The sequence below is a fragment of the Periplaneta americana genome, chromosome 4, assembly GCF_040183065.1.
Source record: "Periplaneta americana isolate PAMFEO1 chromosome 4, P.americana_PAMFEO1_priV1, whole genome shotgun sequence".
Lineage (NCBI taxonomy): Eukaryota > Metazoa > Arthropoda > Insecta > Blattodea > Blattidae > Periplaneta > Periplaneta americana.
The window spans coordinates 122,576,331-122,590,548 of NC_091120.1; the positions used below are offsets into that span (position 1 = coordinate 122,576,331).

At 36.4% G+C, this 14,218-nt stretch overlaps 1 protein-coding gene across 1 annotated transcript in view; it reads left to right on the forward strand.

Annotated features, from left to right (window-relative positions):
- The window catches only part of Usp14 (ubiquitin specific protease 14), a 152,527-nt gene extending 139,813 nt beyond the window's left edge, over nucleotides 1–12,714 (forward strand). The window contains exons 9-11 of the mRNA XM_069823918.1: nucleotides 3,466–3,580; nucleotides 11,871–12,053; nucleotides 12,174–12,714. Coding sequence (XP_069680019.1) covers nucleotides 3,466–3,580; nucleotides 11,871–12,053; nucleotides 12,174–12,316 — 441 coding nt within the window. The 3' untranslated portion in view covers nucleotides 12,317–12,714. The remainder of the gene's footprint in view (nucleotides 1–3,465; nucleotides 3,581–11,870; nucleotides 12,054–12,173) is intronic.
- Nucleotides 12,715–14,218: the final 1,504 nt, after the last annotated feature.

Consider the following 14,218-nt stretch of genomic DNA (forward strand, 5'->3'; position numbering starts at 1 on the left):
GAATAATATGAGGATTTTCAGTAGCCCAGTATCTATTGTTCTGAGTAGAAACGTGACGGTGAAGATGAAACCATGCTTCATCAATGAAGAATGTTAAAAGTGGGTCCACGTCGCCATTATGAACAGACTGCAAAAACCAATTGCAATAATTAACCCTACTTACAGGATCTTGTGGTTGTAAAGCATGAACTACAGTTACCCTGTCCGGCTTAAGTTTCAGAAGTTTTGTTGCCACAAAAGCTGATGTCTTGGAAATGCTAACCTCTTGTGCTAAACGTCGCAGTGATTTGCAGGATGAGTGCTCTAACTGGGCCCCTACTTCATTAAGCTTCTCTTCTGTCAATACATGGTGTTATTGAACACGTTTCTTGTTCAGAAAAGATCCTGTACTTCTGACTTTATTGACAAGGTCATGAATAGTTGACCTGCTAGGAATTCGAACACCTGCAAACTGATGTTCAAATTCTCTTCGACACCTTCTTGCAGAAGAGTATTTCACATATGCATCATAGAGAAAAATACGTTGTTCTAAAGTGTATTCAACCATTAATAATAGACACTTTATCACCACGATACAACACAATTTTACTCACAACACGCGCATAGACGTCTTTCCCTCACGACAGATCCAACTCGACTGACTAGTGCGTCTGCTGTAGCTACAGCGCTACTCTGGCGGCAAGCGTGCCAATCTTCACCCAGTCCAAGGCCGCTGCAGAATGGTCCGGTCAAGCTACAAATGCACTGTATATCGGCATTTCCCCCATGACTAATTGAAAACACAGCCAGACACATTGTATACTGCACCTTTGACCCATCACCTACTGGACTTTCTTTCATAAAAAACAATTTTTCCTTTAAATCATCATTGAAAAGGAATTTTCTCTTTGACATTTTATGATATTACTTCAGTAACAAACACAGAACACCAAATAAATTAACAAAACTGAAGTACTGGCCACGTGGTTGTTATAACTTTTAAACACTTCAACCACAGTTCACACCAGAAGAGAACAGACAACAAAATGAAAGAGGCACATGTGCATAGGAAGCACACTCTGTAACCAATTACATATATTTTACTTACACTGTAAGATCGCATCGCCATACTGTCCCACACTGTTATTGGCATAGTGCATATTCATTCAAATTTTCCATTTGGTATTGTATGGTAGCACTTGGATTTTTCTGTTTGTTTTGGTTAATAATAGCAGACAATACAACGTCTGATGAAACAGCACTGGATATGAATTATAGTTTGAAAGGGAGAAAAACACGTAACACATGTCATTCCAAAGATAATTTGTCGGAACATTAGGACAGAGCTCTGAAAAATTTAAAAGAGATCCTTATGCGATAGTAATCACCATCTTCAAAGCTTTAATTATTTTTATTTACTACCATAAAAAGTAGGGGTTTTCTAAACAGATTTGCATATGAAAGTCCCATGCCGTGGCATCACAGTCTAAGACATCCTGCCTAGGACTCGTGTTACAGAATGCTCACTGGTTTGAGTCCTCATGGGGGAAGAAATTTTCTCATGAAATTTCGGTCAGTGTATGGGACCGGTGCCCACCAAGCATCGTGATGCACTTGGGGAGCTACAATAGGTAGTGAAATCGTAACGAAATCCAGTTACGAAAGCCAGCTATAACAGCTGGGGGGATCATTGTGCAAACCATACTGATTGAATGATCGTCCACCTCTGCTTTGGCATGTGGACGTGAGGCCTACAGCCGGCTGGTTGGTCATGGTCCTTCATGGGCTGTCATGCCACGGATTATTATTATTATTATTATTATTATTATTATTATTATTATTATTATTATTATTATTATTATTTACTTATATATGAAAAGTAAGCCTTTTCTGAACACATGAAATAAAGTTACTTTATCGCACACTCCATGGCCTGCTGTGTTACAAATATATTGTATGACTTGTCACCATTGAAGGAGAATGTTGTTGCTATTAATGTTAAAAATAGATTCATGACATATTAGAGATTCTGTTAGACATTATAGGATGTTTTATTATGAAAGTAGAATAAATTTCTTCAAAAAAATGTGTCTTTTTCTTATGGTAATAAATAAAATTATGTATGCAATTTATATGTGATGTGAATTTTTTTTGCACTCGTCTAATTTTAGCGTGAGTCATACTATTATTTACTACCATAACAGGAAGTAAGAGTTTATTAACCAGTTTTGCTTATGAAAAGTACTGGTAAGCCTTTTCTGAACACAGTCAAATGAAGTTACTTTACTGCACACTTCATGGCTTGCTCTATTTTTATTACATAACTTGCCTCCATAGAAATAGAATGCTACTATTATTAATATTAAAAATCAATTCAGTACTTACTATAAATTACTAGAGATTCCATTCTCTTTGGGTATCATAGGATGTGTTTTTTATTATTAAAGTGGATCAAATTTCTTATAGAAAATGTTTCTTGTTGTAATAAATTAAAATATACATGGGTCATTCAGAAATTAGTGTCAGCACTCCTAATATTCAGCTCACTCCTTCACCACTCTGCCCCTTATGTGATCTTCAGAAGGAAATGGATCAAAATCATCTTCAGCACTGCCCAGCCACTATCAACTTGGCATCCTTGAGTGAAAAATACTGGAGAGCGAGAGAATTAATGATTTTGTTGTCAGAAATTCAGCATTAGCAAACAACAACAACATATTTATCTCACCAAGCGGTGAACCATGGTGCTTGTCACGTGGCTGCTCAAGTGATTGATTTACTATCAGGTGTCGACCTGGTTGGCAAGTTGGTATAGCGCTGGCCTTCTATACCCAAGGTTGCGGGTTTGATCCTGGGCCAGGTCGATGGCATTTAAGTGTGCTTAAATGCGACAGGCTCATGTCAGTAGATTTACTGGCATGTAAAAGAACTCCTGCGGGACAAAATTCCGGCACATCCGGCGACGCTGATATAACCTCTGCAGTTGCGAGCGTCGTTAAATAAAACATAACATTTTAACATTTACTATCAGGTGGAATTGCATAATTCTGGAGCATCTTCCATCTTTTCCGGTTATGAGTCTCTGCGCCCATGACCTTTTCCATTGCGAAGGTTAATGGGATGGGTATTTTCTGCCTTAGAGCATTGCAGATGACAGTCTTACTATTGCAGCCACTGCAAATAAAGTTTAAATGAGGTTATTACCTTATAACGTGCAGAAAACACATATCAGACATCATTTCACCTTTTATTATCAGCTTATATTGGTCACTGCTAGGGGAGCTGAATACCAGGAGTGTTGCCACTAATTTATGCAACGTGTAGGATGGCATGGACTTTTTATATTCATGTAATTTCAGCATAAGGCATCCACTTGCACAAAGAAGTTCCACTTTACATACAGATTGCATAAATAATTAACTATTAATTACAGCAATGCCTTCTGTTTTACTATATTTTCAACTTTTGAACGAACTTTTCGTGCAGGAATATGAAGATAAACGTGTAGAGGAAGCTCAGAAACAAGAGAAGAATACCAAGGATAAGGGAGATAGCAACAGTAAAGCAAGAATGAGGCATGAACCATTCTCCTTTGCAGACGGTATGATTTGTATAAATGTTATGCTATAATATACCTATTGAAAATAGATCTACTTTTTGCATGTTGTACCATCTGACCTATTAATAATAAAAGATATTTGTCTATTAAGAATTAACTTTATCTTCGTATATACAGTGAAACCTCTATTCATCATTTTGTTCTGACTTCTGAAAAAAAAACGGTGGAAACGGGAAAACAATTGATACGGGAACCTGTCTAAAATGAATATAAGCAATCAAATTTACTTACAGTACACACATGTATTCATATACTAAAGAATGTGTGGCACATGAATGATTTTTTGATTAACTCACTTCATTTCTTGTTAAAAAAGTCACTAATTTTCATTTGCTTACTTGCACCTTTACTTTTTAAGCTAAACAGTAGCTTCTCAATATTAATAATGTTCATTTGGTCTCTGTCGGCGATCTCGTGAGCATTATGAACGCTCTCATGGTCTCGAACGCACTTAGTGCTTCTTGAAAACTCAGCACTGGTTTGGGATCAACTTCATCATTATCGTCACTGTCAACTTGTCCCTCCTCCATGGAACTTCCACTCGCCACTTCCTCGCACATTTCTTCGACAGACAGACCACATGTCGCGAGTTCTTGGTCCACAGACACATAAGCATCGAAATCAACGCCAGCGGTTCCTGTCTCCAGCTGAGTCCAGTCTTCTTCTTCATCATTTCTGTTGACTTCCGACATGTCTGACTCTTCATTTCTGTCCCCATAATCACATTTTACGAAACAGTTCTGAATTGTGAACTGAGTCACTTGTTGCCATGCCAAAACAATAAAGTGAATGGCCTGTAGTATGTCTATCTTCGTTTTTACCTCTTTCCTTTCATCCATCAAACATAAAGCCCTCTGTATAGCTGCTTCTTATATGCCTGCTTGAAGTTCTTTATAACTCCTAAATCAAGTGGCTCTACAACACTGGTGCAGTTTGGGGGATAAAATATCACCTTGACATTCTTCAACGATGATGTGTCTGGAGAATGTGCAGCACAATTATCAATAAAAAGGAGGATTTTCCTGCCTTTTGCACCAAAGAATTTATCAAGAGCGTGAAGAATGTCTCTGAAAATCTCCGATGTCATCCATGCCTTGGAATTAGCATAGTATTTCACAGGTAGTTTCTTCACGTTTTTGAAACACCGTGGTTTTGCAGACTTGCCAATAACGATGGGAACTTGTTTGTCTGAGCCATCGGAGTTTGTGCACAGCAGTACAGTCAGTCACTCCTTCGCACTTTTGCCTCCGTGGCAGGATTCTCCTTTAAGTGCCAGCGTATGGTCTGGAAGACAGTTGAAGAAGAGGCCTGTTTCATCTGCATTATAGATGTCCCGAGGCTCGTACTCTTCCAGCAGCTCCGGGAGTCTTTGGAACCAGAGATCCGTGGCGTTGGTGTCCACAGCAGCACTTTCCTCAGCCAGTTTCTTAAACACCAAGCCATGGCGTTGTTTGAAACGAGAGATCCAGCTGTTCGATGCAGAAAAGTTCTCAATCCCCATTGTTTCAGCTATTTTCAGAGATTTCTCCTTCAAGATGGTCCCATCAATGGGAATGCCTGATGCTCGTGCCTGTTGATACCAGGAAAAGAGGACATTTTCGAGCTCGCTATAAGTTGACTCCTTGCCTGTCTTCCTCTTTTTAGCTGCTGTACCACACTTATCAGCCTGCTGTCTGATTTTATTTTCTTTGCCATTATGCAATTTAGAGTTGAAGGAGGCAGGCCAAGACGCTTAGCTATGTCAATCCTCTTCTCCGTTGGATTTTTCTCCACCTCTTCTATGATACAAAGTCGTTCTTCTAAAGTCCGAACTTTTTTACACGGAAATGCCATATCTGAGAAAATCAGATTAGAAACTGCCAAGTTAAAAATACGAACTGTCGAGAACCGAACACATGTGATAGACTGAGTACACAACTTGGTGGAAGCGCGGACTGGAATGTTTTACAATAGAAAACGATCGATAGGACACATGGCCCTTCTACATTGTCTTGCCAGGCAAGCTGTGAGGAAGGTCGGTGCGTAAGTAGGCCAATAACCATAAAACTTCACAATTGGAGCTTGCAGCACAACATTCTGAAGACATCAACTGCTACAAACATTTGTAAGCTTGTTGCTATTTCTTAAAACTGATCAATCCGGGATTTACACACTTCAGAGCTAAAAAATCTGGCCAATAGATGCGGGAAAACGATAAATCAAGGAACGATAGATGCAGGCTTTATAGTCGTAGTTTAAATAGAATATGTTCAGGGACCAACGAATTTGAATGATGGATCCAGGAAAATGATACATCCGGGAACAATAAATCGAGGTTCCATTGTAATACATTTTATCCATTGTAAATGATTGAGTCTTGATTTTCTCTGATAATGTCATCAAACTTAGCACTAATTTTGCTATCCTCCAGACCCTTATCTGAGAGACCCCGACAGTCATCCTCATCAGGTGTGCATACTTCTTTTGGTTCTGCATTACAATTAATTGAAATCATAATATATGGCAGTAAGTATTTTTCAGCATGATTTTTTACTTTGTCATCATGTTACGGTTTTCTTTAGTTCACCTAAACTAGAATTCGGATTTAGCTTTATAATAAAGATAAAGATAACTCCTATTTATTACTTTAATATCTGTTATTTATTTGCAATGAATAACCAATGTTGTTATACTGCATCAATAACTTTGTTGTTAACTTGTTTATACAATAGTGACATTGTCCTGTGAAATGGTAAAAGGAAAAATACTGTTTTAGTCTCAAATAGTTCTGAACACATTTTTCCTTGTGTCATTCTTGGAAATAAAAATGTTCGCAATCTTCTTGTTGTCAATCTCATCCGGTACTTGTTTGTGGATGTGACACACTGCTACATGGTTGAGCCTTTTTTGCATCATAGGTTGACCGCAAGTAAGTCTTGAGTCCACGTAGTGCAATGAAGCTACTTTTATCTTCACAGCTGGACAATGGATATGTCAGTAAAAGCCGGACAAGATTTTCTACATTTCTGAATATACATTTAACCTCTTTTTTGTCATTGATGACTTCAAGCTTCTCTAGCATCAATTAAGCAGAAAATCTTGTTCTTTTGTTGGAACAAATGTATTTCCACTTTTAATTATGTTGTGTCTATTTCAGGATAAAGTGCTATCACATCAAAATGTTCTCTCTTCATCAGGACATTTTTCAGCAAAACTTGATTCTTTCCGTCATGGTGATTGAGAATTCGATTTTGAAGTCCCACCACAACTATGTCTATCATTTCAAAGTATTCTTGTTAACAGTATTCTTCATATGATTGATATGCATGTGACTCAGGCTGTTCTGTCAAATTTGCTTTCTCATTACAATATTCTAAAATATATTGAAACTTTTCATTAGACCTAAGTCCGTTTAAACCAGTGATCAGCAAGCGTGCTCTTTGTGCAAGAGCGCTCTCCGTTGCACCTGAGCAGTTTGCAAGAGTGGATCCAAAGACATTCGAGGGATAGATAGGCTAATGTGGCTAACAAGTAGACCTCTCCAGTTCACCTGTACGTTTTCAGAATGAAACATATACTGACACATAGTATGCATTTGTAGAATTTATTGATATACCTTTTAGCTACTAATGATCATGGGAAATGAAGGTACAAATTGGAAATGTGAACTTCAAAGACATCAGTATAATTATATGAACGTATTTGCTGATTTATCAGTCTTAATGCACAAAAATGCGGCAATGGGCAAAGTGCAAGCCACCAGCATTCATAAAGGGATCAAAATAGAACTTTGCAGTGCACCATGAGCACCTGATGTAGAAAGAACCTCCACAAATGTCGCATAAGTTAACTCCTCATATTGAAAAGCGTACTGCTTCAGCACTTCAAACCATTCAATGGGATCATTAATGTACCCTGATTTATAAAATGTATATCGAATCTTGTCTTTGAATCACGGTGACAGTAGTTGATTGTAGAGAAATGAATGCAGAGTGACAATGGTATCTCTCTCATGAAAATGGTCGTCCTTGATTGCATAATTCGATATAGTCCTCCAATATGTTTTGTATTGTCTGAAAAGAATACGTCCAACAGTTGAATCAAACCGGTAGTTCCTTTTGGAATTTGTCGAACTTCCACTGACTTCCTTGTTCTCTTCTGTACCGAGTGAAAATTACGTTTTATATTTAACCTTTCTTGGTTGTAGAAATAAGACATTAGCATGGAATCTAAATTAGATAATATATAGAAGGTGTGTTTTAATGAATTGAGGAACAGTTAAGGCATGTAATTACTAATCTTTATTGCAGATATTAATGTATAGCCTATGGTGTAATTTTAAGTGTTTCACATGATATACACACTCCTATTACATAGAGTATACTCGTACTAAATAATTTTCCATTGAATGTTAAAAATTCTGTTCATAAGTTTTGATAGAGTTTCTCTACAACCAAATATTCAATACAGTATGAATTAAGGAAATTTCGCATGCTTTTTCTATTAAAGATCTAGGTTTAATCGAAAATCAAATTATGAGATCATAGATGAAGTATATGGACATCCAGGGTTTATTTTTCGTAATTCAAAAAATATTTTAAGGATGAACGTGTTTTAAAATTAAATAGTTTAATACATAGAAAATTTGAATTGTGTTGTCACCTTTATATAAAAATAATTATTAATTACCGTATATGCTGTAGAAACAAATTCAGAAGCATTTCCTTCGATATAAAGATTTAGAGAAAATAAATATGGTAGACCTAGTAATTAATAACAATTCTTACTCGTATAATGCATTATGAAAGGAATTTCATTATGTTGGCCTACCTCAATAACCTATTGGTAGAAGATTGTTGGCGCAACAATTATTCTTATATAAAATTGTTAATAGTGGTAATTATTATGAGTAAGGAACTATTACATCTTATTCATTTTAATACAGTGAAAAGAAATTGAAGAAATATACAATTACTGCATACTCCCATTTTAAATAAAAAATACCGATACTAAAATGCTCACTTTTAATTCAAATTTTTAGTTAATTCCCCATCTCTTAAAAATAACCTTCAGGATTTTGGCTTATCATTACAACATAGCCTATTCTGTACAAAATCGCTTTATGAACTTCTGTGCATGCCATTTGCTTAAAATTTGTATTAAAATTAGAGATTTTACATAGCTATAATATTTTTCTGTATCCTCAGACTTAATGAGTTTATGTATTTTGTTTTGCATTATACATCACAATTAGGCTTAGTGGGATTTATTTCTCTTGTTTGGCAAAATAAATAAGTGCTCAATCTGTTATAGTAATCTTCATAAAGGTTACATTCATTCTCTTCATGCATTATCCTGATTGTATGGTACACGAAAGCTACTGCTAAAGTCAATTGTAAAAGAGTTAAAATCAAACAAATGATCGATCATTCAGACTTTCAAGTATGCTAATTTCTGCAGCATGCTCGACAATATATGGACTATAAATCTATAATATTGCTATGTCCCTCCTTCAAAACGGCTTCAATTTATCGTATGACAAGTGTTTCCTTCTATCCCTCTAATATCTTTGGAATCGTGCACATGGCTTGCTTGCTGGTTTAAACTATCAACAGGAGTTTCAACAGATTTAATGAGATCTATCATAGTATTTTTCTTCCTCTAGAAAGACTTGTTCAAGAGTTCAAGGACATCAGTTACCTGTTCCCTCATCAAAAAACCAAGATATGTTACTCCATTTTCAAACACAATGACTAGATTACTGGCTTCTTCGTAACTTACTTCTGATAGTTTACTCAATGTTTCAAAGATCAAATAATATATATATATATATATATATATATATATATATATATATATTTTTTTTTTTTTTTTTTCAGAATGTTCTCTAATTGTGACTTTCGGTAGATCCATCTTGGGGGACAGAGTGGTTTGATCCTGGCAGTATTTTCAGTTGGTCCCTTAATTGCTTCCTCATGGATATGGGTGAATATAGATTTAACTTTCATGTTGGAAAATAAGATTCTCAACTGGTTGGCTCACTCCATAGCATTTCTTTACTAGAACTTTACTGAATTACAACTCTCTTTCATGATCAAGTTACAGCAATGAGAACCATAATGCACATAACAAGCCAAAGGTTGTTTGTCAATTATGATAGACTGAATATCTTTATTGAACCTACTCATGTTTTCAGCCCTATCACAAGCCTGTCGTCCAAGATTTGCCAATGGCAGTTGTAGTCTAATGAGAACATCTCGAATTAATGATACTATGGCTTCACTAGTGGTTAAAACAATTTGGTAAAATCCCATAAAAACAAGATTGAGACGAATTACACTCTTTAAATTACCTTGCCTCTAATTAAAAACGTACTTCACTGAGTAAATTACGAGGTTGAATTGGAAAGTAACGCACAATAATTAAAAAAAAACGTGTAATAGGTAACAAAAATAAAAAATACACAAATGAACTCTCATCTTTTAGCTACTTTTCTACATAGGCGCCAAGTTTCTCAACACATTTCTCCCATTGTGGTACCAGTTTCAGTACACCCTGTTCATAGAAGTCCATTAGTTTGAAGTATAGCCATCTGTGGACAGTTGATTGCACTTCTGCATCGGTCGCAAAGTGATGGCCGGCCAGGAATTTCTTCATGAGACCAAACAGATGAAAGTCTGATGGTGCAAGATCTGGACTGTATGGTGGATGCTGGAGCATCTCCCAACCAAATGTGTTGATTTTCTCAAGAACAGAAGCCGCTACATGGGGGGCGAGCATTGTCATGAAGTTTGACATCGTCACCATTAATGTTATGGCGTTTGTCACGAAGGGCATGACGCAACTTTACAAAGTTTGAATGTAAGCTGCAGCAGTCACAGTGGTCCCGTGTTTAGCAAAGTCAACCAACAAAACACCATGCATATCCCAGAACACTGTCACAGACACTTTCTTAGCAGATTGCGTCACTTTGAATTTTTTTCTTTTCTGGGGAAGCAGCATGTTTCCACTCCATAGAGGCTTTGTTTCGGGCATGTAGTGGTATATCCAGGACTCATCACTAGTGACAATTCCTTTCCGAAAGTCATGCCCTTCTGCAGCATAACATCTTAAGTGATCCAAGCATGTCATCATTCGCTGGCTCTTGTGGTCGTTTGTCAGGTTCTTAGGCCCCAGCAGGCACTAACTTTATGAAATTTTAGTGTGTCATGCACGATATCGTACACCGTATGAAATGTTGAACTGCTGAGATAAGATTCACAATTGGATCCGCCGGTCATTCAAAATTGCCGCCTCAATGCCTGTGACATTCCGCTGGGTTGTAGCTGATACTGGGCGTCCAGAACGTGGCGAATCACAAAGGTTCTCACGGCCGTCTGCAAAGAATGCGCACCATCTGGAGATTTGCTAGAGTCCATACAATCTTCCCCGTACAGGCTACACATGTCCCTGTGAATTTCACTCAGGTTATGTCCACAAAAATCGCACAACACTTCGCTGCTCTTCATAGATTGACGACAATAACATGCGTGCATCTTTATTGCATAGTTTATGATTCTCTTGATAGAGCTGCACGTGCAAACAAATTGTGTCTGTAGTGCAAACTTCAAACTATATCTTGGTGAAATGTCAACATCCCAGCCACAATACCAATGCAGAAAAAAAATTATTGTGTGTTACTTACCTATACACTCTTGTAGTTTCCCTCAGAACTATTTTTCGGAAAATTATTGGTGTGATAGAGAAGGCCTAATGGCTTTAACTCCACCAGATTAAATAAATAAATAAATAATGAATAATAATAATAAATACTTTTAGTAGGCTTATATGTAGTATTCTTATTCCTGATGCACCATAAGGAACACCGAGAAGGATAGTTTTGACTGTTAATCATTTTACATTTTCTCCCTCACTATGAATAAGATACTGAAACTATAGATCACTTTTCTGTCTTGGATATTGTCTGAGGTACACAACTTGTGGTGGATCTACTTTACACTAGATAATGATAAATTTTGGAATACTAGCAATAGAAATGGGAGTACTTCACAACTCTCTGTCTCTGTCTTAGTCCATCGAAAATTCCACTTGAATTCGATGAGAGTTGAACCTTGGTCTCTAATGCAGAAAGTCAGTGTTGCAGTTGTTTGAAGTAATATTTATGAAGAATTAAATAAAACATTTTGGACTGTACATTTGTTGACAACTTCCCTTGGACCATAACTCTCAATTGTACACAATTGTTATATGATCTGAACTGAAGAGAACTGGCAAATGTAATGTTGTGTTCCAGACCTGGGGTCAAACAACTCTGGTTACTACACATTGCAGGCTGTGTTGACCCATCGTGGACGTTCTAGCTCAAGTGGACACTATGTAGCATGGGTTCGACAGAAAGGAGATATCTGGCTCAAATGTGATGATGACCAGGTATCCCCTGTCACGTCAGAAGATGTGCTCAAATTGTCAGGAGGTGGTAAGTTCATGTTCTAAGAATAACACATAATATGAGTAAATTGTTGTATATATTCCAGTATTTTTATAGAAAGAGAAGAACTGACAAAACAGAGGAAATCAATATTTGCTGTTTAAATAGGTGACTGGCATTGTGCTTATGTACTTCTTTATGGACCAAGAATCCTCGAAGTTGCAGAAGATGAGGATCTGAAGTCAAAGGCACTCGAAGAGATAGCAGCACAGTCGCCTATGGAAACTTCATCCACTTCTTCACAACAGTGACATGTTACAAAGGTGCAAAATCATATTGGAACTGTAATTTCAATTGTTAACATTCTGAAACACCTCAGCTCCTTGCCTCTTTTTTATTTTGCATATTTCGTTTTTGCTACAATGATCCCAAATGTGTTGCATTGACCAGACCCTTGCAAACAAAAATAGATAATAAATTAAAATATAATGTAAAAATGCGTTTATGATTGAATTATAAATATTGCTTTGTGTATACAGTTTTGTCTTTTTTTTTGTTTCATGTAAGAGTTGACGAACAGGGTAGTTCAATTGCTTTTATATTTGGTTCGGCATTTAAGTGTATCAATGCCTGTCATTAGTGCCTTCAGGTCACCATCAGACTGACAGGTTTATTCATGGAGAATTAAAGAAATACACTGAAGTGGAAAGATTTTGTCACTTATTGCACGAGAATTGCTTTTGACTGTAAGTTTTCCAACTGTATTCCTCCTCTTATCACTCATCATTTAGTCTGCCAGAGCCATGTCGATAAACATGAAAAATGATTTTTAGTTGTGGTTAGGGATATATACATGTTCAGTATTAAGTATAGTTTATGATAATATTTTTACACGAATTTTACGTTTTCTTGAGAAAGTCTGTAGTTGTGTATTTTTTTAACAGCAAATAATATCTAGTTTTTTCATGGAAAAACTCGGTATGTATTTAAACATTTTCACTTCCTCTTATTTATATATGTTAAGATTGACTAAATAAAAGTACTTTTGTCTGTCAGTTAATAGCTTGACCATCCCTTAGGAACATTGCTTTCGTCCTATATGAATGTAAAAGAGATATTTTAGTGGTACTTCATAAAGTGAATATTTGTCAAACAACTCCACATATTTCATCACAAAAGTGGGAACTTAACTGTACCATATTTCAAGCAATGAATCTTTGCAAACTATTTTCATTCTAACTGATAGGTTTAGCAGATAGTTCACGAAGCGATGGTGTGAATATGGGGCAAAAAACTCAAATAATTGTGTCTTTTCATATGGTAGAATACCATAGTCATAGGTTTTATTTAAGTGGTAATGATATTTTTATTACAAGAGGTCTTAAATGAATTCGGAAAATAATGCAACTTTTATTGCAGTTAGTCCATTTCACTGATTTGGAGTTAACAATAAGTTAAAGTAATAACTGTGTTAAATATTTCACTACAACTTACCATTCATAATGTCTTTCAATTAAATATATCAATTATATTATAATTTGAAATAAAATCTGCTGGGTAATAATAGTAATAATAATAATAATAATAATAATAATAATAATAATAATAATAATAATAATAATAATATATACAAATCTACACTGCTCAAAAAAATTAAGGTATATTTTTGTATCTTCCAGATGCCTATGCGAAAAGGTGACTGGTCACTTAATTAACTAAAACAATAAATAAATGCATTACATTTCCATTTGTTTGGTGGAATGAACAAAACAAAGCAATATTAAGAGCACGTCCACACCTGTGGAGTAACGGTCAGTGCGTCTGGCCACAAAACCAGGTGGCCCGGGTTTGAATCCAGGTCGGGGCAAGTTACCTGGTTGAGGTTTTTTCCGGGGTTTTCCCTCAATCCACAGGTATAGGGCATTGACAGTGTGAGGTTGTCGAGACTTTCATGAGGAATTTGTTGCCATTCTTCTACGAGGTAGTGTTGTAACTGCTGTACAGTCACTAAAGGGTCCTGACGACTTGCAATCCTTCTACCCAGAGCATTCCAAGCATGTTCAATGGAATTGAGATCTGGAGATCGAGCTGGCCAGTTCATTTGCTGGATACCCTGTTCATGAAGCATATTGTCCACCATGTATCCTCAGTATGTTCGTGCATTATCATCCACAAGAATGAAGGCCTCACTAACTGCTCCAGCTTAAGGAACG